The sequence below is a fragment of the Sturnira hondurensis genome, unplaced genomic scaffold (genome assembly GCF_014824575.4).
Source record: "Sturnira hondurensis isolate 20B ecotype Veracruz unplaced genomic scaffold, ASM1482457v3 Scaffold0004068, whole genome shotgun sequence".
NCBI lineage: Eukaryota > Metazoa > Chordata > Mammalia > Chiroptera > Phyllostomidae > Sturnira > Sturnira hondurensis.
Window position 1 is genome coordinate 6,951,906 of NW_028076699.1, and position 19,224 is coordinate 6,971,129.

At 45.6% G+C, this 19,224-nt stretch overlaps 2 protein-coding genes and 1 long non-coding RNA gene across 4 annotated transcripts in view; 2 read left to right on the top strand and 1 right to left on the bottom strand.

Annotated features, from left to right (window-relative positions):
* The window catches only part of EPS15 (epidermal growth factor receptor pathway substrate 15), a 131,425-nt gene extending 124,850 nt beyond the window's left edge, over positions 1–6,575 (top strand). Inside the window, exons 24-25 of one of the 2 annotated variants that reach the window (XM_037043304.1) lie at positions 1,452–1,639; positions 4,299–6,575. In XM_037043304.1, the coding sequence (XP_036899199.1) occupies positions 1,452–1,639; positions 4,299–4,445 (335 nt within the window). In that variant the 3' untranslated portion in view covers positions 4,446–6,575. The remainder of the gene's footprint in view (positions 1–1,451; positions 1,640–4,298) is intronic. The other variant, XM_037043305.1, reaches the window with a different exon arrangement.
* Positions 55–13,620, bottom strand: LOC118985005 (uncharacterized). Its single transcript, XR_005066026.1, has 3 exons — positions 13,341–13,620; positions 8,437–8,534; positions 55–140 (listed from the first exon to the last, which is right to left on the bottom strand). It is a non-coding gene; the product is annotated as an uncharacterized LOC118985005 (long non-coding RNA).
* Positions 13,621–13,715: 95 nt separating this feature from the next.
* The window catches only part of TTC39A (tetratricopeptide repeat domain 39A), a 52,646-nt gene continuing 47,137 nt past the window's right edge, over positions 13,716–19,224 (top strand). Inside the window, exon 1 of the mRNA XM_037043308.1 lies at positions 13,716–13,790. Within this exon, the coding sequence (XP_036899203.1) occupies positions 13,738–13,790 (53 nt within the window). The 5' untranslated portion in view covers positions 13,716–13,737. The remainder of the gene's footprint in view (positions 13,791–19,224) is intronic.

Here is a 19,224-nt window from a genome sequence, read left to right on the forward strand (position 1 = left end):
CACAGGGGAAGACACATCTGGACATCGTTCTTTACATCATGTACATCATCCTTGGGGGGTTGTCCGCACAGCAGGTTACTGCTCTTTCCTTTTCATAATCACCTCCCTGTGGTATTTCTTGGGAAGGTTGATTTTTCTTCCTTGGTTTAAAGGAATTGCACACATAATTGTTAATACTCAATTATCTGTTGAAAATCAGGTAAATAAGTTACTTCTATCTTTTAAGGAAAGTGGCCTATATCATGTATTGCTAGAGGGTAAGGTTGTCAGACTATATTAAACAAATGAGAGTCATTTGCTCATTTAATTTTTTTGGCCTTGTATGATGCCAAAAGTGAAGGTACTTTTTGAGTCCTAAGTAAAATAATATATCAGTGCTTTAACTCAATCGGCAGCGTAGTGAGTGTTTGTCACTGTAGGAAGATCAAAGAAAGGGTGGGTTTTTGGAGCGCCTACTGGGCTTAGAGGTTTGGGTTCTAACTCTGCATATGCTCTGTCTGGCTCTGTGATGTTGAATGTGCGGTTTCGGGGACTCCCTGTCTGAGATGTTAGGTGGTGGCATTAACTCTGACTCTGCCCTCCTGTAAGGACTGGCAGAAGGATCCACTGACATATGAAATAGGAACATCTTTTGTGAGCTGTTGCAGTGATGGAAAGAATCTGTTGTTATGATTGCTATCACCGGTTTAACACATTTTAGGAAAATACATATTTTTGGAGATATTTTAAAGCCTATTCTTAGTTTTTTTCAAGAAGTACTAAGTTTAAGACTTTAAAATTTGAGAACATGTTTGAAAATGACGTTGAATTAGTGAGCAACAATATGCTGTTGTTTGGTCAGAGATTACCAGCAAATACAAAGATTTAAGCCCTGTGTGTCATACTCTCTGTCCTTCAGTAATACATCATAGATGGCAAGAAGCAGGTGGGGTTTGCCAAAGTAAATTTTAATTTCATGTTCCCAGGTATTGTATGTAGATCTAGAGAAAAAATCAGAAGAATATTAGCATTTTTCAAAGGTTGTTTGCCCTTACTGCCGCCAGTGGACCACTAACTGGATTAGGCTGGGGTTTTAGTAGCAGAAGCATTGCTGTCTTTACTCTTTGTCATTCTCCTGTTATATCCTTTGTTTTCTGTCTCTTCTTGGAGACATGCTACTTTGGGGAAGAAGAGGTTTGTTCTCCTGGCAAAAGTGGGGTTTCTGGCCCATCCCTTTTCTCTGTGCAATTTTTAAATTTACATACGTGGAGCTGGAATGTAGTTGAGAAGGTGCATGTGAAAATTGAGGTTAGACTGTTGGTGTGGCTGTGTAAGACCATATTGGGAATGTGTTTTAAGCACTCACCCCTTTGCCCCACCCCCAGTTCTTTAATGCTCCCTGTGTTCGTGTTCTTGTGTGTTTGTGTTTGCCATATTTGCTGGTTGAGTTAATTGTAATGATTTTGATCCAGGAAAAAGACCCATCAACAAATTGGATTCTTCCGATCCCTTTAAACTGAATGATCCATTTCAGCCTTTCCCAGTCAATGATAGCCCCAAAGAAAAAGATCCTGATACGTTTTGCGATCCATTTACTTCTACTACTACTACCACTACCAATAAAGAGGCTGACCCCAGCAATTTTGCTAACTTCAGTGCTGTAAGTACTGTGAATGGGATGTTTGGGGGAGAATCTTTCCATTTGCAGTTTGAACGGTTTTCAAAGATTACTTTGGAGTCTGCCAAATACACATCATTCCAACTAAATTTACCAACATACTAAAAATGATCTTTATTCTTCCCCAACCAAAACCTCTGTTTGTTTGTTTTGATGGTTCTAAAATTATTCCATTGCACAAATGATTTTAGTAGTCTTATTTCTTGTGATATGGACCAGTTGTTTTGTAAACCTTCTCTTTGTCTTGGTAAACGAGTGTAAAATCCTTATGGTTACTATTTTGCAAATTATTGTGGATGGTGGACCATTAGACAGTCATTTGCGCTCTGCCCACTGAATGAATAATGCCAATATGATGTTGTGTATTTGTTACTGTGTATGTGTGTTTATGTATAAAGCTTTATAGATTTCTGGAGACTAGTCAATAACTTGCATGACAGTATGGGGCCAGGAATTCTGAATAGCAAGTAAAACTCTGATTTTTACATAGCAGTGTTTGTTGATGTAAATGTCAGTTTTATTAAATACAATTGCTAAGAGTTAAACAAATCTTTAATTATTTGGAGGGCTCTATTTCGCTAGCCTTGCATATGTACTTTGACCTCTCCCAGAGCTGACTAAACCAGGTAGGCCAGTAAAAACATGTGGAGGACACCATGATAATGACAGAGGCGGGGCCTGTGACACCACACAGATGAGAAAACCAGCTATGGAGGGACATAAAGCAATAATATGTGCCACTATTTTTTTGATAAAAAGCAAGGCTTTTTAAAAAATAAAATTCTTCAAGAAGCTGACAGTTTGATTTTCCAGATTTTTTTTCAGTGATAATGACTCTCATTCTCACTGTTTATTCTATAATAAAGGAATTTTCCTTTACTTATATCATCTAAAGCCCTTTATGACTTAGGAGTTAGGAGATCTAGTTGGCCAGGTAACGCTGGCCACACTCCGCTTTGTGCCCCCGTCAGTGTAGCCTGGTGTCGCCCAGCCAGTCACTTTCTCCTAGCAGCCATGTCTAGTTAGAAAGGAATTGGCAGAAATCTGCGTACATCAAGTCAAATGAATCAAACTGAGTTACCCAGATTTTGAATCTGTACTCTAAGCACCAGTGGCATCTTCTGAAAGTGAAGAAGCAGAATAGGAATAAGTATCTTGATTATTGGAAAATGGAATGTCAGAATTATGCTCTACCTTTGTTACAGGGAATTTGAGTTGTTTCAAGCATAGCATTGCTCCTTAAGAGATTTTAATCCTCTTAATATAAAGTAACCTCCTGGCAGTTCATGGCATTTAATACATTAAATATTATTTCAGCAAGCTGAAACCTGTTTGGAATGAGTCTTGAACAATAACTGAGGCATTTTGCTTATTTTATACTTCAGAATCAGTATAGTATAATACAAAGCAGCTCATAATAAAAATGTCTTCCACGTTGGCTGTGGTGTGGCTGAGTGATTCAGTGTAGGCTGTGAACCAAAGTATCGCCAGTTGGATGCCAGTCAGGGCACGTGCCTGGGTTTTGGCCAGATCCCCAATTGGGGGCACACAAGAGGCCACCACACATTGATGTTTCTCTTTCTCCCTTCTCCTCTCTATAAATAAAATCTTAAAAATGTCTTTTTTTTCATTATGAAAGATTTGTTAAGTATTAAAAATTTAAAAGTCCCTCTGATTCCTTAGGGAAAAGCTATCATTTTTTAAAAACCTGACAATTTCTTTCATTTCATCCTATTATGATATTCATTTTATTATGGTATTTCTGAATATGACAGGACTCAAAAGCAAGTAGAATTTTCTTTAAGATTTTGTATTTATTTATGTATCTTTAGAGGGGAAGGGAAGGAGAGAAGGAGAGAAATACCAATGTGTGGTTGCCTCCCGTGAGTCCCCTGCTGGGAACTGGCCTGCAACCCAGGCATGTGCCCTGACTGGGAATCGAACCGCGATCGTGTGGTTCGCAGGCCCGTGCTCAATCCACTGAGCTACACCAGTCAGGGTACAAGTAGAATTTTTTTTTATTTAGTATCTGCCAAGATTGCTGTTTGGGGATAAAAATATATCTCTGACCTAATTACCAGTGTTAAGGTCTTACCTAGACTGAGTTATACAGACTGCCAAAATCTGTATAATACATAAAAAAAATTTCATCCATACCTTATTTACTATACCTAGTACTCATCGTATGCACAGCAGAATCGTCATATTCTTTGCAGTATAGTTTTTCTGCACAGGAAGGTTAGGACATGGTAGGGAGTACCAGTGGGATTTGTCGTGTGAGGATGCTCACCAAAGTTGAAGCGGTAGGTGTTTTGTATTAGATAAAAAGGCTAGCTCCCTCCTGTCTTTAAAGCGGCTAACTCACCTTAAGCATATACTTTTTAAAATGATGTTTTAATGTTTAGTTTTATACACTGGTTGTAAACTGCATTAGTTTTTAAAATAAAACCATATTTAATAACTGGTTAAACTAAAGGTGTTTTCAGGGAAGAAAATGTAACACCTAAGACTATTTCCAGCGTCCTTCAGGTGAAACAAGTAATTAATGCCCTTTGTAAAAACTATTTTTTCTCCTTTTCTGTTTATTTGTTGTACTCACTAATCTGTCCGTGTGTTTATTCATTCACCTTTTACATGGCAGTATCCCTCTGAAGAAGATATGATTGAGTGGGCCAAGAGGGAAAGTGAGAGAGAGGAGGAGCAGAGGCTGGCCCGCCTGACCCAGCAAGAGCAGGAGGACTTAGAACTGGCCATTGCACTCAGCAAGTCTGAGGTTTCAGAAGCGTGAAGAACTCTCCTCTCCTTTGTCAACCATGTAACACTCTTCTTCCTGAATGCCGAAGCTATTTACAGTGTATATCAAAGTACCATAAGCATGGGGATATAAAAGGTTTGAGATTCCTGTAAATGTGACAAAAGTTTTTTTTTAATTCGTTTCAGATTTGTCTCCCCCCTCTCCCCGTAAAGCAGTAACCGAGTCAGACAACTTCACCTAGGTCCCTGTTCTGGTGTGCGTTTACTGTGAGCTTTTGCCTGCCTCTGCTGCTTTTACGTGTTAAACTCGAGCACCCAGGCTTCTGCCTTCTGGAATGTAGAGAAACAGCTTCACCCCTGTGCTCCTCTCGTTCTGTAGTTACTCTGATGATAGCCAGGGGGTTTCTTTCTTAAACTTCGCAGTATTCTCCCCTGATTTTAGTGGATGAGGGAGGAGAAGGGATAGGATCCTATTTCTTTTATGATAGTACAGATTGACTAATTTAAAGTGCATGTTTGTATTTCCATAGAATCAAAAGACTTTTTCTATAGACAAGGAAACATATTTTGCATAACTTGTCTCCATTACTGAAAAAGGGATGCTTTAGATTGAACCATTACAGCTTCAGACTAAATTTAAAGAATTTTAGATAAACAGATACCTCTCCATAATAGACAAGGGAGGAAATTTACCACCTAAAGTGCACCCATCAGTACAAGGTGAGCAGACACCAGGGCGAGGCAGCGGCTCTGCCGTTGCTACGGCACTGTCCTTGTTAGTTCGTGGTAGGTTTATTTTTGTACTTTTGCAGAAGAAACTTTAGCAAGCTAGAACTGGAAGGTACTTTAATTTTTTGTGTATATATTCTTTGTTTTCTTTAATGAAGGCTCAGTACTTGAAATGTAAAAACTTTCACTGAATACAAATGAAAAAGTAACATGTATTAAAACACATTGCTTTTTGTCCATTTTTGTGGTTTAAAATGTTTATTCTTTTCCTGTTTTTTTGCATATGAAATTGGCAGGCTGGCAAAAAAAATCTTTTTTTTTTAATTGGGAGAGAAGAGACCTGCCAAATTATTAGAACTCTCTGTGTGTTAAAAGCCTATCTTCTGTAAAACTGACCTAGCAGACAAGCTGAATTTGAAATAGGCTGTAAGTTGTAATCTTAATTTTTTTAACATCGGTTACTGACTTAAGTAATGTATTAAATACCTATTTACCAAGATAAAGAAAATGCACTTAAAACTAATTAAAAGTCTCTCTGGTCATCAAGTCAAAATGGTATTGATCTGTGTTTATCGGTAATTTATTGCCTAGCCTATGAATAATTCCAAAACATCCAGTTCATTTCATCTTGAAATGGTGCTTCTTCTCCACAAACGATTGGACTGCTGTAACTTAAAACAAACTTAAACCCCTTTCTTACACTGCAAACTTTTTTCTACTTTTGTAAGTTGAAACAATTCAGCATAAAAGTCTTACATATGAAGCAAGGGCTGAATTGTAATCACAAGGCTTAAATTTTGATAAACTAATCCAGTGACCAAGGACATATGCAAAAGTTGACTGAGAAGGTAGTGTTGGGAGTTGTGCTAGGTAGTGGTTTTGGGTTTCTTTTCCTCTTACGATTCAGGAAAAAGGTAAGTTGACTTGAACAACCTTCTTTTGCACTGGGAAAATGAACAGATGTTTGAAATGCTTTTAAAATATTTTTTTAAATTAAGAAACTCCAGAAAAGAAGAAATATCTGTAACTTATAAACACCAACTTTCAATGTAATATGTACCCTGATCTTATGTATGTTTAACTGGATTACATAGATTCTTATCTTTTGTTAAAATATATATACTCAGTGGACCAATATAATATTAAAATATGTATATATTATATAAATATAAGTATATATCTCTCTATCTTTACGCTCACTTGTGTAGGATGAATGTCTTAGAGTTGTTTGTGATTACATTTTACATTGTTGACTCTGAGCCTGTGCTTGAAAAGGACAGATAAGTATTCCTGAGAGCCAAGTGGTAGTATTTACAAAGTGTTAACCATCTTCTACATCTTTGGTCAGGTTTCTCTCTTTATAGAAAATTCTCTATGTTTCAAACTACTAAATTGTAGCCTGTAACTATGAGAACAATAAAGTCCATACATCCTATTTGAAGTGGAGTGTTGCATGGTTCTCTGCTGTGTCCAAGGTAGGTATATAGTCGGGATTAAGTGTAGTGTGCTTGTAACACTAACTGGTGTAGAATATATAATAAATGCTAGCTACTATTTTTAGTTACCAAATTGTGTGTGTGTGTGTGGGGGGGTCCCATCCTCACCCGAGGACATTTTCTTTTCATTGCCTTCAGAGAGAGAGGAAGGGGGAGAGAGAAGCCTCCATCAGTTGCCTCATGCACACACCTGGACTGGGGGTCGAGGATGGAGGATCGAACTCACAACCTAGGTGTGTCCCCTGACCAGAAATCAAACCTGTAACCTTTTGGTCGTGGGATGACGCTCCAGCCAGCTGAGCCACACCAGCCAAGGCAAATTCTGATTTTTGAAGGATAGGAAATGTGAATCCAAAGGGACAGTGCCTCAAATGTGCGTGCATAGGTGGCTTTGCAGACATTTGTTGAACGAGAATTTATGACGTGGATTCTAGAAGGGCAGTGTGGTATAAAAAGTTCATACAATCCTGGGGTTGAATCTCTGGTCTCATTTTCGAGAAAGATAACAAAGTTGTTTAGCCTCCTTGAGCATTAGTTTTTCATCTGATGAACAACGTAATATCTAATATCTTCCTCACAGAACTGTTCTCGAGGATTTGATTTTGATAGCTTTTTAATAATACAAATAGACACATGCAGTTTGAGTCTTTGTGTTCAAGGGTCCACTATTTTTGATGTGCCGTGAGGAATCGCATGTAAGGACGGCTGATCTAAGTTGTACACGGATTTTCCACTGTGTGTGGTGAGGGGGTTGGTGCCTCTAACCACCCCTGTGTTGTTCAAGGGTCCTCTATTTTAATTTTAAAAATTAAGCCAGGTTATTATTGAAAATAGTGAAATAGCTATTGGTTATTGAACGTGCATTATATGTGTGAAGCACTGTACTAAGCACTTTCTGTTTTTGTTGTGCTTGTTTGATCTTCACAAGAGCCCTAAACAGAACTATTATTATTCTCTATTTTAGAAATAGGGAAACGAGTTCTAAAAAAGTTAAAATAATGTGATTTACATTATACAGCTACTAAGTTGATGAGCTAGGAATTGAACTCTGGTCTCTCTGATTCTAAAACATGGTACTTTTTTCCCACTTTACCATGCTTTGTCTCATTTTGTGTGAAAAAAATTTGCTTATAGGAAATTCTAGGAACAGAACGTGATAAATAATAACACATGACCTGTATTAAGTTCCAGACAGGATCCTTAATGCTTTGAGTACGTTAGTTCCTTTAACCCTCACAGCAGCAGTGACCGTGTAATGTGGACATACTGTTTTTGTCCCCACTGTACAGAAGAGGGGCCCTGACCAGGCCAGTTACGCAGCTGGTGAGTGGCAGAGCAGGGATTTGAACCCAGGATGCTGGCTCCAGCATTTTAACCACTATGTGTATTCCACTACAGCCAAAGGAGAAATATACATAGAATAATCCATGTAATCCCTGTTCTTGGGGATTAATGAAATAGCATCTTACAGAACATTTTCCTGTTCATTCTTCCGTTCAGTCCTTACCAGGATTTAGAATAGTTTCTGACACATGAAAGCACTCAACCATGGTTAGTTATTACTGTTACCATAAATGATAAATAAGTGTATAGGGGAGATAGCCAACCTTGCTTCTATTAAAGAAGTGAATATTTTAAAATCCTGAGGCTAGCAAAAATGAAAATAATTTTTCAGTGCTGGCAAAGCTCCGGCCAGAACACATAAAAAGGTAGGGGGTGGGCTTTTGTTCTACGTTCGTGTGGTTTGCCTTCAGTCAGGATTCCAAGTAACTTGATTTGAGGAGAGAAGAGGAGCCTCACCTGACGTTCTGGCAGTTGACAGTGCATTTGGGCACTTTCCCTGACACAGAGAGAGTTGGTAAAGTGATGATACTATTTCTCGGAAGTTAGTAACTGCCCTGTAGAATAAAAAAGGGAACAGGAGAACAAAAGTGTAAATTCTCAGGCATAGCCCCAAATCTGTATTAACTGGAAGCGCCACCGCCCCAGTTCAGGTCTTCATCGTCTTTTTCTTTTTTTTAGGCTTTTGCCAAAGCTTTCTGATCTCCTTGCCATAATCTGTGTCTCTTTCTATTTCCAAACTGTCCTCCGTGCTGCAGCCAGATTCTTCTAGAATCAAAATCAGCCCCTGTCACTCACTCTACAACAGAAGGTGCCCCTGATACCCATCACACTCAGGTTAAAACCCTAACCCCTTAGCAGGCTGTTCCTTCATAACCTTAATTTCTCATTGGTGTTTAATCAGTAATGGCTTGAACATGCAAGTTGGTTTTTTAGCTTTTAAACAAATCTTGAGAGCCCTGGCTGGCGTTGCTCAGTGGATTGAGTGTCAGCCTGAGAACCAAAAAGTAACCAGTTCCATTCCCAGTCAGCACATGCCTAGGTTTCGGGCCGAGTATGAAATCCTTCTAAAATGTCCAAAACTTTACTCTCTAACTTGGTATTTTTCAAACTACAGTTGGGTCATGAAATCAGTTTAGAGGGTCAAGCAGCATGGAAAACATATAAACAGCAGTGCAGTAGAATGGACTCGTGTGTACCAATAACCATCTTCAGTAATTTACCAGTCTATATTCAATATTATATAATGTGAAGTCCTACTCACTTAACTTTTTCAGTATTTTAATAAGATTTTTCAAAATCACAAAATAGAATTTGTTATTGAATATGTTTGGGGCTACAAGATAAAATGTTTGAAAGCCACTGATTTTTTAACCATCTCTTTTCAAGTAAGAAATGTAGGGCCTAATGTTATGTACCCAGATTTTGCGGTCTATAATGCACACCCACATTTCGGTGCACATTATCCCCAGGATCATTATACCCAGGGCAGGTAATCATTATACCATGTGTAATGCGCACCGTTATTTATTCCCTCAAAAATTTGGGCAAAGAAGTGTACATTATACACAGCAGAATACAGTATCCAGGTTAATATCACGAAAAATGACCTCATGGAGGGGAAGGTGTGTCTTTGCTAAAAGACCCCGCCCCTATTTCTTTCCCACCTCAGTAAGTGGGTGGAGTGTGTTCAGCTGGCCAAGACTTAGGGGCTTGGTTTCAGCCTCTCCTGTCTGGTTTCTCTGGAGTCAGAACTGGGGAGGACTGTGTCACAGTTATATGTCACTTAACAGTGGGGGCATTTCAAACATTCTAAGAAATATGTCACTGGGTGATTTTGTCATCACACAAACATTGTACAGTGCACTTACCCAAACCTAGATTGTACAGCCTATTACACAGTGAGGCTCTATGGCATAGCTTATTGATCCAAAGCTGCAAACTTGAACTGTACACTGTAGGCACTTGTACCAAAATGGTAAGTATTTAAGTGTATTTAAACATAGAAAAGGTACAGTAAAACTATGGTATAAAAGATTAAAAATGGCGTGCTGTGTAGGGCACTTACCATGAATGGAGCTGGAAGGACCGGAAGTTGCTGTGGGTGAGGCAATGAGTGTTGCTTGAGTGTGCAGGCCTGGGGCGCCACTGTGAACTGCTGTAGACTTTATGGACACTGCCCCGCAGCCCTCCCCACTGCTCCTTTCCAACAGGGTCAGAAATAGAGCATCCCTCCAAGTATGCAGTGCTGGGGACAGGCCCCTCTGTGCTGAGAGGTCAGTGACTGACTGATGGACGTAATGCATGCACTCAAAATCGAGGCGCCGTGAGTGAGAGGGAACCTACTGCCATGCCCCACAGGTATTACTCCCGTCAGAGAAGAAAATTCCTCCTGGACTACACATCATTTCTTACAGGAAATTCAGCTTTCTTGTTATCTTATGGGACCATTGTCATCTATGCATCGTTGACCAAAACGTTGAGTAGTGCATGACTGTGTTTTGTGAAAAGAGACAAGGAAAGGTAGCAGACACTGATAAACTCTGAGGCTGCCAATATATTCCCCCCTTTACTCCTCACAGCACTTAGAACATGATGTATAAAGACCTGGGAGGGACTTGGCCAAGATGCCCTAACCTGTTAGAGATTAAGCCAGGTTCCAGCCCAGGTGCCTCAGCTCTGAGACCGGCTTGTCCCCCACACCAGGCTGCATGTCACACACCTTCAGAGACAAGTAGCAACAGAGATCTAATGCGGCAACCCTGGGCCCTAAGCAAGAACTGATGTTCTCAAAGAAATCCTTGGTTCATTGCAGCTTCCTAAGAGGGTTTCCTGGCCTTGTAGAAAGAACCCAGACCCTGGACTCTGATAAACATGGGTCTAAATTCTGGCCTTACCATTTCCTAGCTATGTGACTGGTTAAATCTCTTAACCACTTTGGTCCTCAGTGGGCATAACAGTTACTTCACTGGATTGTGAAGATGGAAGATGATGGATATAAAGTCTTTGTTCCTTTATAGATGTGTCACAGATAGTCACAAAGAGCTGTCATGTCCGTTTTTAAGAAAAGGTAATAATACATTTTAGGAAAATGCCTACGATTAAAGAGAGTAAACATTGATCATCTTGAAAGCTTATTGATCCAGAACATTCCCCTCTGATTATGAATAAAATTAGTGCGTAGTAGGAGGCGCACATAACATACACTATGTGTCCAGCACTGTTCTGTACTATTTGCATTAACTCATTTGGTCCGCACAACAGCCCTTTTGAGAGTTGCTGATATTCCCATTTTAGAGATGTGAAAGCAGAGGTTAACTTGCCTGAAGTCACACACAGTTCTCAAGTGGGGAGGGGCCAAGATTCCAACCCCGGCAGTCTGGCTCGAGAGCAAGGGCAAGAATAAAACTTTGGTGTTCTTACAAGAGTCAAAATAAGCTTTGGGAAAGTGGTTTGTGAGTGCCGTATGCATTCTAAGAGCTTGTGTGGCAGACAGACGGGGCTGGGGTTAAGCTGCAGACTCAAGTCTGGCTGCTTGGGTGGAGTCCCAGCTCTGTCTTTTATATGCCTACCTCTGTGGTCTTGAGCAAAGTACTTAATCCTATGCCTCACTTTCTCGGCTATAGAAACTGGGATTGTAAAAGGAAACACCTGGTAGAGTTGTTTTGTGGATGAAACACAGGTGAAGGGGTCCCATAATGCCTAACATCATTTTAAACAAATGATGGTGAGAATGAAGATACTGATGAAGAAGGTGGAGAAAAAGGGTGGGAAGAACAGGAAACAAGCTTTGCAGTTTAGTTACCTGGGACCAAATCCCAGCTCCTAATCTGATCTCAGGAACATTTCTAAACTTCTGACTCAAATATTCCCCAAACAGAGTTCTGTCCGGATTAGAGGCAGTGTGTATAAAGGCCCTCAGTGCAGCGCCTGCCACTGAGTAGAGACCATACATCTTAGTTCCCTCTTCGCTTAACACCGGGCACCTGCCATCTGCAGCAGTGGGGCTAGGGTTTATGGAAGACACAAATGTGAGAGAAATCTGAAGAGTGAGACCAGTATGGTCATCAGTGACTAATACAAGGTAGTAATAAATGCCAGGAGAAAGATAAAAATGTCACCTCTGAAGAGGAAGTGATTCCTCCATTGGGGAGATACAGGAGGGCTTCTTGGAGGAAGTGGTGTTGGCTGTGGGTTCGAAGGCTAGGTGGGACTTTAATCCCATCTGGGCTAAGACTGGGCTCTGGGCCTTTAAGAGACCAGACCTCAGAGGCCCTGTGGTATTCGTGCCTGCCATCTGGCTGTCCGCAGTACCCAATGCTGCCAAGTGGACAAGGCTCTGTGGACTGAGGGGTTGGGGCCCATGGGTGCACCGTAACTGGAATTTCCAGATCCGGAAACTCGAGCTTTGTGGTCAGACGGGTGGCATTCTTGGGCCCTTGTTGATCCAAGACTGACAGGAGTGCTCAGAGAAAGGGGGAAAGGCCACATTTTCTCTGTTGCCTCCCAGGGAAAAGTGGGAGATGCTGCCCAGATGCACCTTGAGACTTCCACCCTCTGCCTTGCCCAGGCCTCCCACTCTGACGCTCAGCCCCTCTGTGGGCCACAGGCAGGGTCTGGGGAAGAACCAGATGGCACAGACCAGCCTGGGTGTAAGACCTGCAGAGCTCAGTCTCAGGGGAGTCAGTTGACACTTCAGTCTGTTTCATCATCTGTAAAAATGGGGCTGTTTCATAAGATTAAATGAAGTAAGAACTTGGGCAAAACCCCTGGCTTCAAGCTTGGCACAGAAAATGTTTCCTTGTCAGAATCAGTCACCATCTATTAGACACACAATTTGTATCTAGGATACAAACCCAACGAGGAGACAAAAATGGTCCCTTAGCCACCCTGCTGCCACCTGGTGCTCAACCCCCGTACACGCTCACTGAGGGAGTCTCCAGGGGTCCCTCAATCCACCCCTTACTCTCACATCCCCTCTCCAGGCGTTGTCCTGCCCCTTGTCCTTAACCGAGCCTCCCGTGGAAGCCTGCTGGGCTGCGCTGCCAGGGGCTCACCTGGCTCCAGAGCTGATTCTGCTACTTGTTAACATAAGTTACTTAAAACTTTTAAATGCATATGACTTACGACAAAATAGGGGGTTTCAAAGAAACTTGGTACTAAAGACAGCTTGTGGCTCGTTCTCTGACCACCACCTCCCACAGGAGTCTGTGAACAGGGTCATGACCCAGTGTCTGGGCAGCAGCCCCCACTCTGGGCCCAGCCTGCCCCTGCCGCTCCGGCCCTGTACCCAGCCCCTGCGGCAGCCCCAAAACCCTAACTCCATGCAGGCGCAGCCCTGGCCGGGCAGGTTCCGTACTCACGCAGAGGGGAAAGGCATTGGTGACAGCAGCGGTCGTCTGTATGAGGAACGAGCTCTAGCTTGGGAGCGGAGAGGCCTGGGGTGGTCCTGGTGAGTCCACCAGTGACCCTCTCTGTGACCTTGAGCAAAAACCTGGCCATCCTGGACCTCAGTGTCTTCCTGGGACTAATGATGGGTCTTGATGGCGCTGGACAAAAGTGGTCTTGCCCTGGGACCCCAGGTCTGCTCGTGGGTGGTGACACCGGCTCCCTTGCCATCAGGAAGGCGCTGGCCAGGCTGGGGGGGAGCCTCCGGTCTCACCCGGCCCGTCCCGTCCAGGTGCTGCGGCCCGAGAGCCGCTAGCGCCGCTGCCGCCACCAGGGGCCGCCCGCGCTGCCCGCTGGGTCCAGCCTCTGTCCATGGCCTTTTTGACCGCCCAGAAAGGAGCGGCCCCTGGGAAAAGCGACCGCAGGTACCAGGCGGGACGGGGACTCTGCGGAAGGCGCGGGAGGGACCGAGGGGCCGCTGGTCAACAATGGATGGGAGGGACAACTGAGGGGGCATAGCTGGAGACAGGGGTGTTCGCGGCTGGGCTAACGGCCCCAGGGCCCCTGGAGGGGCAGTCTGGCCCGTCTCACACCTCCACGTGCCCCCTGCTTTCGTGTTAAGGCCCCCATTCCGATCCGGCTCCAGCCCGGCTTCCCCTGCTGCAACCTGCCGGCCACCTGCAAGGGCAACTCCAGTGAGCTGGACCTCGGTGGGGCTGGGGGTCAGGTTCGGCCCCCTGTGGCTCCGCTCAGGGGTGCCCCTCGCGCACCTGGTCCTCCCCAAGGAAGCGTGAGTGGAGGGGTGACAGGTGAGAGCAAGCACGCTACCCGCCTGCGGGTCTTCCACATCTCGGGCAGCCCTGTGGGGGGAACCCCGGGTCCCAGGCCTGGTCCGGGGCGGAACTGTATGCACCACTGGTCCTCCCAGGTCAACCCGTCAGACATGTGTCAACACCCCCTGTGTGTCACCCCCACCTCCCGGATAAGGTGGTGTCTCTAGATGTGCTCCCATGAAAGAGAGAAGAGGAGACAGCCCTGACCTCCCCTCTGAGATGTCTTAACCCTCAATTCTTTTCCTATTTAAAGTCTGCTTGGAGAAGGACAGTGCCTGCTCCCCACCAAGGCCTCCATCTGACTATCCTATGAGCACCTCAGACTTGGCAAGACCTACATCAAACTTTGCATCTTCACCCCCAAACCTGTTCCTCCTCCTGTTTTTCCATCTCAGAAAATGGCACAGTCATCCACCCAGTTGCCCAAGACCCGGAACCTGGGAGCTGTCTTTCCTCCCTCGCCGCCACCCCAGTCTCCAAGTTCTGCTGGTTTTTCTCCTGGATGCCTCCCAAAGCTGTTCATTTCCTGTGGACGGTGCAACAGCCCCTAACTTTCCCACTCCCCAGACTCCTCCTTTCCATGCATCCTTCAGGCTAGTCTCTTCTAAAACACACACCAGACCATGTCATTTTTCTGCTTTAAAACCCTTCCATGGCTTTCTGTCACCTGGAGGTTAAAGTTCAAGGCTCTCAAGGTGGGAGACTGTGGCCTGCCCGAGTCGTTTTCCATCACTCCCTGACCCTCACGCTGTCCCCCAATGCCAGCTGGCCTTACAGCTGGGCCAGGCTGCAGGGGCTGCCTCTGCCTGGCATGCCATCCTCCACTCCTGATCTTCATCCCACGAGACTCAACTTAGGTAACCGGTTGTAGAGGGGCTTCCTCACTCAGCCCCTGAGTCAGTAGCTTTCTGGGCCCCGGCATCTTTGCTTCCCTCTCATGGCTCTCATTCAGTCTTTCAACAAACACTGTCGAGCATGTACCATGTTCCAGGTGACTGTACCAGGCGCTGCAGATATGCTACCACTTCATATATGCAAGTCCCTGCTCTCAGGAGACCATGTTCTAGTGGGAAAGACAGACCAAACTAGTAGGCAAATAAACAAGTAAACACCAGATAGATGATGTGTAAGGCTTAAAATGGGGTGGTGTGGTAAACAGTAAAATCAACCACGCCCAGAGCATTCCCCGCAGAGAGGACAGCTCTTGTCAAGGCCGGAGGTGCACCTGAGGAGCAGGAAAAGGGGGTGAGTTGTTGAGGATCAGTGCCAACCGGATCCTGGAGGCAGGTTGCCCAGAACAGGGATTTCATAGTGTGTTGGGAACCGCCAGAGGGCGCTAGGGAGGAGGGTTTACAAATTTAAGGATGATCCTGCTGCACCAATGAAGGAAGGAATCTGCACCAACCATGCTGACAATGAGTCAGGGTCACCCTTTTCTGTCACTCCACTACACATGGAGAGACGGACAGTTCCTCTGCCCCCTGTGTCCCAGGAGCCCAGCAGAGAATGGGGCTTAAGGTGTGCTTCAGCTTCGTGAAGCACATGGGGGAATGATTTTTGAGGGGGGTGGGTCCCCCTGGCCAGGGTGGTGAGGAGTGGCTGTGTCCCCAGGGGCTACTTGCCCGGGGTCTGTCCTGCCTGTAAGAATCCAGTCGTGCTCAGTCCTGTGGGCACCAGGGAGCCTCGTGGGTTTCCAGTGTGTGTACACTGCTGACGTCACAGCGTGGCTGGAGGCAGGGAGCCCAGAGCGGGAGGCTGGTGTGATGACCCAGGACAGATGCTGGGGTGTGGATTAGTAGGATAGAGGGAATGAGGGGAAGGAAACTAAGAAGGAAGAACGGAGAGGTGGCGAATGGACAAGCTGGGAGGCGAGATCCAGAATCACTAGTGACAGGAGGGAGGTGAAAAGGGGTGAGGAGGAGGGAGAAGGGGGACTCTGGCCAAGCAGAGTCCGAGACAGCCCTCCGAGGGCCTGTGTGAGGGAGTAGTCATGAGCGCCTGAACACATGCGCCTTTATACTTCAGGGAACTTGCTGGAGCTTGCTGGACTCAAATACTTAGGAGATTAATTGCTCCCAGTTGCCCCGACCAGGACTCACATCTGAGGCAAAAACCCAAGTTTCCATTCTCCCAGCTTGGGACCTGGGACTTCACCTCGCTCCTGACCCACCGTGCTTCCTGGTCACCTACAGCCTGGCCCAAGGGTGGAGAGCTTGGGAGAGTGTTCAGACCCCGCCCTGCCACTTACTGATTGGCTCTCTGACCTTGATTCAGTTACTTGGCCTGTGAGAACCTCAGTTTACTCAGCTGAAAAATCATGGCTACTCACTGAGTAGTGGGAAGACCTGGCGAAGTCACATTGGTAAAGGACCTGATAGACCACCACTGGGACATAGTCAGTGTTCTGTGAGTGAAAGTTCACTTCCTTCTTGCACGGGTAAGAGGTAACCTTCCTGCAGAGGTATTTGCATTGAGCAGGGGATTCTGAGAGGCTTGGGAGCCAACGGTGGGGTTTGTGGCACCAGGGTTAGGTGAACTGAAGGTTGCTGGTGTTGATCTGACACCAACAGGAATCCCCAAATGGGGGTGCAGTGAAAAAGGAAACTTTATTCAGTGCAAACAGGTCAGTTGTGAGACAGCACCACCCTGAAAACAGCCTGACTCTTAGGCTAACCTTTGACCAGGCAGGTCTGGGGCCAGGCCTCTCTCTGGCCAGACAGCTCTCTGTCCTGCTCCTGCACTGGCCTGCTCTGTGCCAGTCTGCTGTGCCCTGCCCCGGTCTGCCCCCGGGGAGATTCCAGCCAGGGGAAAAGTGGTCTTTAACCTTTGGTGGAAAGGAAAAGTGTCCTCTCAGAGCCAGGGGTGAGCTGGCTACATAGACAGAAATCCCTGCTCCCTGGACTGTGATTGGTTCCTCCTCATGCACCTGAGAGCTCCAAATTATTATAGTTTGATTGGTCAAAAAGGCATGGTCCAGCTTGGTCAGAATGGAGCCACTCTGGTTGGTTGGTGAAGAAGCTGATGGGGATATACCTGTGATAGTGGCACGGCTCTGATTGGATGGGAAAACCCTCAGTCCTGCTGGTTGACATGGGATTCCAGGAACTCTTCTATAAGGGCTGGCTCAGCCGGCCGGACACAGTGCAGGCTGGCAGTTCAGTGCAGGCTTCTCCCTGCAGTGCAGTTTGTGTGAGAGGCCCTTGTGTAGAAATGGCTGCTAGGCTCTGTTTCTCAAATTTGAGTCCAGTTAGCCACAGGGAGCCATTCTAAGTAGGTATCTTCTTTCTCAGGTCCTCAGTATCTGGAACTGAAACAGGAAGGAAATGACAACCATGAATCGTACTCAATGTGGACCACCACCTCCATGGCCTACAAACAGGGCCCCTTCCCAGACATGCCAGACCTGTGCCCCCATTTATGGCTGCTTCCGTCGGAGTCAGCACCAGGAACAAAGGGGGCAGTGTGGGCAGGCAGACTGCTGTAAGTGGCCGAGCCGCTCCGGGAGGGAGGGCCCTCTCCGAGAATGGCAGACTGTGGGGGCTGCTGTGGACAGAATCGCTGCCCTTGGTTTGAGCCTGAGCTCCAGGAGCTCTCTGACCCCTCCACGTAGGGAGTTTCGGTTGTAGGTTGGTGAGTGGGATCCTTGGGCAGCTTTGGTGTCTCTTCCTTGAGACTGGATCTGAGTCTTAGTCTTACTGTTTACCAGTAAACAGTCTTACTGTTACCAGTCTTACTGTTTTCATTCCAAGATTCTACAATGTTGAAGCTTCTGATCCCAGGATTCTAAGCACTGTTGCCTCTTAAGATTACCTCAGGAAGCAGGGAAGAGTAACAGAAGATTTTTATGATTCTGTGGCCCTTCTCCAAACCCCTCAGCCATCCTGGAAGGAGCATCCCTGCAGAGCTTCCGCTTCTGGGAGGGCTGAATGTATGTCTTCCACCATCTTCCTTCCCAGAAGAGAGGCGGAAATTTCTGAAAACTCAAGACTCCTAAGCTTTGCTTCCCCCTTTTAAGACCAGCCCTTCTCGGGTGAAGAGCAATGCAGAAATCTATTCCTTTTAGGTAAAATTATTCCTCCACCCTATAAATGGCCCACATCCCTCAACAGGACAGTCATATTAGGATTTAGGACCCTGGGTGGGCCATCGGGTGCCCTGGCCAGGTCGACCTGTGCAGGTACTTCACTCCTGTTGATTCCCATCTTTCCCGTGGGACAAAGTTTGTCCCTGCCTGTCCCTTCCACAGCCTCAGGCTTTCCTCCTACTCCCTGGAAGGGTCGGCTCTGGCAAGTGCCCACCCACCGTGACCTCGTGACCTCGTGAGGCCTCGTGACCATGTGAGGACTTCAGCTCTTGTACTAGGAAACACAGGGCACGGTGTTTGGAACAGGAGAGTGGCATGATCTGATTGAATGGGTCTGGTCTGTGAGGATAAGGGACAACAAGGGGACAGAGGCAGGAGCAGGGAAACTAGTCAGGAGACGGTGCAGTCATCCAGCACAGAAATGATCCACAAACACAGTCTAAGTATCTGCAAGGAGTTCACCCTACAAACTCACAACGATCCATTGAACTAATTCCTTGTCGGTGGGCATTTCGGTTATTTCCGACTGAGTCTTTACTACAGAAAACACTGATGAACACCTTTGTGCCATAGATCTTCATGTCAGACACGTCTGCCATCTAGGTGTTACTGGGTCATCTTTCTAAGGCTTTCTGTCCATAATTCCAGTCACCCTGAGAAAGAGGGTGCCCCTTCCCTTGGCCACCAGCAGTGTGCGACCTACCACACCAGCCCTGAGTGTGTATGATGTGTGTCCGAAGGGTGTGGCTCCATCCTTGTGGCCCTGGATGGGCCTGGATGCACATCTTAGGGGACAGCCCTCTTGTTTGGACAGCCTGGCGTGGTCCCAAAGCTCTTTCGAGTCCATTTACTTATTTAACGCTCACCACAGTCCTGTTGTCCCTGCTCTGTAGGTTGGGAAACTGAAGCTAAAGAACAGCCGTAAAGACCCTGTTCCAAGTG